This window comes from Olea europaea, chromosome 2, assembly GCF_002742605.1.
Source record: "Olea europaea var. sylvestris chromosome 2, O_europaea_v1, whole genome shotgun sequence".
NCBI lineage: Eukaryota > Viridiplantae > Streptophyta > Magnoliopsida > Lamiales > Oleaceae > Olea > Olea europaea.
In genome coordinates this window covers 3,226,993-3,233,446 of record NC_036238.1, presented here as the reverse complement: position 1 = coordinate 3,233,446, position 6,454 = coordinate 3,226,993, and the positions used below count along the sequence as shown (strand labels likewise).

Genomic DNA, 6,454 nt, shown 5'->3' with positions numbered 1-6,454 from the left:
ATTCACAGTTGAAAGGAGATTTAACAGTTGAAGGAAATATTAGGTCAGATTCGCAGTTGAAGGAAGATTCAACTACAATTAGACTCCATGAAGTCTAACATAAGAATATGGTATTCTAACCATAAAAAATTAAAAACCAATTAATGGGATAAAAAAATCAAGAGTACTTTGTTGATCCAACACGAGAATTTCGTAATCTAACCAAAGGCGCAAAAAAATAAAAAATTCAAGATTCTTAGAACAAAATATACAAAAAGCGAGTTTTCATTTTTTTTTCTTTACTTGTTCGGCTTCATTGGACAAGTCTAAAGCATAAGGAAGAAAGAATGAGAGTAGTCCCCAAGCTGTCCCAGATTGAGGATACCTTCAATGTTTGCAAAACATAATCTGAGAAAAATTTGAACAATTTTTTTAGCTTTTCTAGGCCTTATAAGTTATTTTGAATTTGAAATTCAAACCAAAAAAATCTAAGAAAAATGCATCTCAAACTCAAAATTAAATATAAATAATAGGATGAGATTTCCTTAAAACAAGAATCAAACAAACACCTATTTGCGGCGATTAAAGATATTTGGATTACTACACCAATCTAAAAGCACACAAATAACCTACGAAAATAGATAACAAAGAAAATTTGATCAAAATGTACAGACTTAAGTCAAATAAAATGAGAAAATACAAATAATCATAAATCACAGAAAACCCACCTCGATCTGCCTAACAACAAAATACAGTGCAGAAAGTTTCCTATGAATGGTTTTCACTCTCAACAAATTTGGGTTCTCATTGGCCTTTGCTTCAACTGTTTCAAGCTCTCCAATTTGGACTGCAACAAATAGATCATTTTCTTGGAATTGTCCACGGCTCAGCCCTTGTCCCATTTCCTCGACATTAGCTTGTCGTCCACATGCAACCCTATATGGTAGAGTAGGTGGATGGGATTAGAAAAAGTGGTGCCATAGTGGAAGCGAAAAGGGAGACAAGGATAAATGTAATTATTGAAGTGGTCTTAGAGTTTGGACTTGCCGGTCGGGATTAAAGTCGCAAAACTCGTATGTCAACAATCAAATAAGAAGACTTCAACACAAAAAAAAGAAATAGTAACTAAACTGAAACTGCGACCAGAAATAGAGATCTAACCTCTTCCTAGCCAGATTGTTGGCTTTGTCATCTTCGGAGGATGAAAATCAATTTTGCAATACAAATTCTCTCTATTTTTATGATATAAGCAAACAATTGTGCTTGAAAAGTAACCATATAACATATGGCTAAGAATTATAGACAAATAAATAGTTCCGATTTTGACAAACATATAGTGGTATTATATTTGGGAATACAAAAATTCAAACTGAGATTACTCAAACTAAAGAACAATTTCAAACCAAGGAAAAAGCAAAAATTTAAAGAACATAATATATTACAACCTCGGGAACAGTAGTTGACTTCTTAAGAGAAAACTTCTCTTCCGTATTTAAGGAAATCTTGCTCGTATCATTCGTAACTTCCTTGAAATCCAAAATATAGAAATCAAAAAAAGATTAATCTGATTTCTAGTTAGTCAGCACAATCTATGTTTTATACCTGCACAATAAGCACATATGTTCGATTATTAGAAGTTCTAGATTCCAATTCCTCATTTTCATCATCAACTACAAAATTTTGTTGCCAGACATCTCCTTTAGTTTATAGCCTGAACAAGGTTTCCTAAAAGTAGTAAACACAATAGTTAATTAGAATTTAATGATCATACCAAATATTTAACAAAAGTATCCAAACAACCTTAGGAATTGACTTAAATCTAAATCACAAGTTGATGTGGAGAATGTTATTGATTACCGGGCCATTTCATGTATAATTTTGACTAAAGAATACTGGTTTATTTTAATTTTGACCTTCAAAGGAAAGATATAACAAGCCAAGAGCCTAAAGATATTTGATGTAGTAACTTTATTTTCTATTCTTCTATTTGCCGGTTCCTTTACAAATCAGCTGATTGAACATCATTCTAAACATGTTCTTTTTCTCTATACTTTCTCAAATGTTTCTAAAACAAGAGAGACATAATACTACAAGAAAAAAACCCAAACCAAACGGGGAATATCCGACCACATTGGCAGAACTCTACTACACTTAAATCACAACTACTAATTACCAAGTGCACATTTGCACTCCAATTGGATTCAAAATCACTTAAAAGAATAAGGAGACTACTTTCCCACTTAATTTATCAACTTTCAATTAACACTACTTAAATCTATTATAGAATGACACAAATCTAGCAAACTTATCTATAAAAGGAAATTAAATAGCATAATAAGGGATTTTTTTTTATCAATTTGCTCTTTCATTACCTTTGATTAAGGCTCTCAGCTTTGCATCAGAGATTTGAACTCCGAACAACACCTTACCAACTACATCGGATGGCTACTCAAAAAATTAAAATAAATGAATAAAGTTACTATTTTGAGCAAAGATAATTTATTGATGCCCCAAATCAAATCTGAGCAAGATTTCACTCTATTCGACTCCCCTTCTGTTGTCAAATAAATCTCTCAATTTATAGCTTTTGAAGGAAGAACATCAAGCAACCGCCAAACAGGGGTAAAATATAGAAGCTAAACATCTACATATAAACTAGGATATAAAAGTGAAGAAAATCAATTAAATGCTTAAAGATAACAAATCAAATATAAACCTCCCCTTCAGCAATAAAATCCCAAGTATGATCATGATAAATGTGATGCTAGCTTCATTTTCTATTTGGATGAAATTAGATTGCTATAAAAGTGACTAAAATAGTGCGAAACATCGAAATAATTTTACATAAAATAGAGATTTGATTGTAGTGATTTTACCAATCCTCTTATGCAAAATTATTCTAACTATCAAGCTAAAACCCAATTAGCATATCACATCAGCATATGAAAAGATAACATCAATATTGGTTAATAAATTAGTTAGTCAACCAATTTTCAACAATCCCAACAACGTTCTTTACTCTTCAAAGAATGACTCTTTGAAGTTTAATGAGAATTATTTAATAACAGCATCTAAAACTACATAGAGATTCAACAGTGCTATATGATTCATGAGTCAAACATACACTTAATGTCATTAAATCTATGTTCAAGAAACCATTAAATCTTCTCAAATATAATAATATGTGGTTTAACTATTATTTCGAAGACTACTTGATTGAAAGTCATATCATTGTCTCAATATGAAGCCACAAAATATAGGATAAGGATGAACACTATTATGTACCCAAATTTGGGGCTTCAAACAAAGTCCTTCAGCTACTCAGAGAGGCGGGTGAGTGGTAGAAAGTTAGACAACTTTCAAAAATAAGTAACTGCTAATAGAAGATAGTGTAGAGTGCAAATAAAAAATCTTCATATGTTCTTGTTCATCGAGAACATAGAAGAATGCAAAGACACAATTTAAGACTCGAGAAAGAAAAATTAGAGGAACAAATTTTAATGATTTAATAAAAATTAAAATCTTGAATTTTAATCGAGAATATAAAAATGTTGTACAATATCAGTGCCTAAACCCCTTAAATGGAAGAGGAATGAAAAATCGATTTCGATCAAATCTGTGATATTGTTTCTGAAAATCCATCAAGACAGAGAAACTCACGAAGGGAAAGTGAAGGCTCGTTGGAAGAAGGAGAAGCCGATTGAAAACCAGATCTCACATATGAAATAACTCAATAATTGAGAGGATAGTATCTGCAAAGAGTAAGGTTACGATGAAGAGAATTCTAAGGTTTTTGAGAAGTTTTTAAATTGTAGGATTTTGCTTCCACGGATCCTAGCAGCGAGTAGGGTTAGTGATACAAATAGTGAAAGTTGCTAAAAAGGAAAAAGACTGATCTTTTGAAGCTCAACAGTGTCTAGAAATTGGGAGTTGCTCTTCTTCGATGGATGAAAGGGAAAGGAAAAGTTAAAGGTGGGCTGCTTTATGGAACTGGATAATCAACAGTGTAAAATTCGATAAGTGTGAAAATGAGGGTGCATAAATGAACAGTGAAGGCCCTCATCCCCTCTTTTAGCCCCCATTTGGCCCTCATTAATTTAAATTCCATTACATTTCATTTTTCTCTCTCTCATTTTCAATCATTCAATCTTTTATAAAATAATATTACACGTAAATCGAAAATTTTTACTTCTTTTTCAACCACTCATTTTTCAAAAAGATACTATTCCTCCCATTTTCATATCGACGAAATGGGCAAAACGGGGGCTTAATCATCTTCTCTTTTAATATAGTGAATAAAAAAGGCAGCCTGTTCTGCCTTTTTTTAAGGTTTTAGTTTGGCAGAAACCTACTGCCTATTTTAGGCAGCAACACGTTACTTTAAAAGGGAGCGTGTTGTTGCCTTTAAATTATTTTTTTTGTATTTTTTAAATATAGGCTCGTAAGAGCTATGAGCCACATGGGCAGGCTCAGACTTTGCCCGACACCCCCAAAATGGGGCTCGGTTCTCCCGAGCTTCGAGCAGGGCGGGCTCGAGCTTTTTCCAAGCTGAGCCGCAGGAGGTTCGAATCGATGAACCCGATTGCCATCTCTAAGTTTAACCATATTCTATACATTTGCTTTAGCCTCAATGGGATTGAACCTCTTTTCTTTTTCGAACTTATTTCATCTTCTTTAATTCAAAGTCCAACAATTATTCTATAATGTTCATTTCCTTTTACTTGTATTTAAGATAATTTTTGAAATTTATACATGCCAAATGCACTTCTCAATAATAGCAACCACTTGGAAGGTTTCAGTCAAAATCATCCTCTCAACATAAATCAAATGTAGAATCACTTAGAGTTCCTATACTGGACTAATCATAGTTTTTCATAATTTCTTTGCCATTTTCACTATACTATATACGTCATATAATGAGCCGTCAATTTGTTTATGATATAAGGCAATAGAAAGTGAGAATGTTTCCAAGCATCAAGTGTGCATATAGCTTGCATATCTCCCAACCTCTTTTTTGAGTTTTGGACCATTCTCAGTCAAAAACCTTGTAAGATTCAATGTGGTCAAATAAAACAACATTTTCTATTATAACCTTTTTCAAACCATTGAGAGGAAAATGTATTTTAGAAAAAATGTGAATCAAACAAAGCCTGAATTTCTCTGACTTTTCTCCATAATTAATCGAAATGGTTACAACATGGCCAGTTGTTTGAGCCACTTTCTGGATCATAGCATGACTTGACAATTTAGTTAGAGTGTGGGCCACGATAGGACTTGGCACTTCAATGACAGTTTAGTTTCCAATAGCCACATCTATATTGGTTGATTTTGTCGCCATTTTTGAAAAATCAGACAAATATTTATTTCTTAAAGAAGATTAATATAATCACTTGTAAGTTATTTTTCAAATGTGTTTAAAATTTGTTACACAAATTTGAAGGATAATAAATTTTATTAATTATAGGAAGAACATAATAATAAAATAAGGAAATAATAATTGATATAAAGAGAACAGATCTGTAAATTGAGGCATGTGTATTACATGATGTCCTTAAAATAGATTCGATTCCTCATCAAAAAGTTTTTGAGATTTCTTTTGAGCACTTGTATTCCAAGATAAACGAAAAAATTAGTAGATCCCGAGCACTTTTGTTTCTACTCCAATGAACTGAATTAGTATTAAACAAAACACCAAGACTTCATGTAGAAACTGAAAAAAAATTATAGACACAAGAATGAAAATGTGTATGCAAAAGTTAAGAAGAAGCTCTAATAGTGTATAAAAAAATATATCTAGAACAAAGGAAAAAATGACATTTACAAAAGGCTGTAATGGTGATTCAACGGATCGAAAGTTATAGGTGTTACAATCTTTAACAACAAGAATTTCAATAGTTTTAGGTGTTGAAAAGTCAATTAACAGAAAAAAAAAAAACAATTAAAAAGAAAAAAAGGCAAATCGTGAACCATTATGAGTTAATTTTGGTCCACTCAATCCAATATTTGTATACACAAGTTGCACTCACATACAAGTTCAAGTCCGAGGTGCTAATTCGGTCCGAGATTTGCACCCTTTTTTGCGAGTGTATGTGGAAGAAGTCTAGATGCTAGACATGATTACACTCTTTGAAAGTGCAAGCATATATAAACTAGTCTTTGCAATGTTAATTTTTTCTACATGAGACACCCACCAACACATAATTATCTTCTTATTGATCAACTTTGAACTTTAATATTTAATTTACCCGATTATCTTTTTTGACAAGTAAATATATAATTTTGATGTTCCCACTAAGAAGAACATGAATTAATTTTGATATTCCAAAATGAATAAATGAGTCCCACTTAAAATTATGCCAAAATCCGCCCATATAATCATTTCCCAACATTTTGTTTCATAAAATCATGTATAAATTGCCTTTTTTCAGGAAATAAATATTGGTAAGCCTTGAAGCTTGGTCAATTGCTTTGCAAT

The 6,454-nt window shown here is 31.9% G+C and overlaps 1 protein-coding gene across 6 annotated transcripts; it reads right to left on the bottom strand.

The window, feature by feature from the left end:
- Positions 1-536: 536 nt before the first annotated feature.
- On the bottom strand, positions 537-3,996 carry LOC111408858. 6 transcript variants are annotated; one of them, XM_023038670.1, is made up of 3 exons: positions 1,582-3,993; positions 708-915; positions 537-608 (listed from the first exon to the last, which is right to left on the bottom strand). In XM_023038670.1, exons 1-3 carry the CDS (start codon positions 1,644-1,646, stop codon positions 549-551), a joined length of 333 nt encoding a protein of 110 aa, XP_022894438.1. In that variant the 5' UTR covers positions 1,647-3,993; the 3' UTR covers positions 537-548. The 6 variants fall into 6 exon arrangements, 1 of the variants encoding a protein (XP_022894438.1); XR_002705376.1 differs by lacking the exon at positions 537-608 and having other exon boundaries at positions 634-915; positions 3,265-3,996; XR_002705375.1 differs by lacking the exon at positions 537-608 and having other exon boundaries at positions 634-915; positions 2,352-3,994.
- Positions 3,997-6,454: the final 2,458 nt, after the last annotated feature.

Coding starts and splice junctions, on each gene's coding strand:
- LOC111408858 (XM_023038670.1), bottom strand. CDS start 1,646: ATGATGAAAATGAGGAATTGGAATCTAGAACTTCTAATAATCGAACAT. Junction 916..1,581: donor CATATGTGCTTATTGTGCAG/GTATAAAACATA, acceptor TCTACCATATAG/GGTTGCATGTGGACGACAAG. Junction 609..707: donor TTGTTGTTAGGCAGATCGAG/GTGGGTTTTCTG, acceptor CTATTTTCGTAG/GTTATTTGTGTGCTTTTAGA.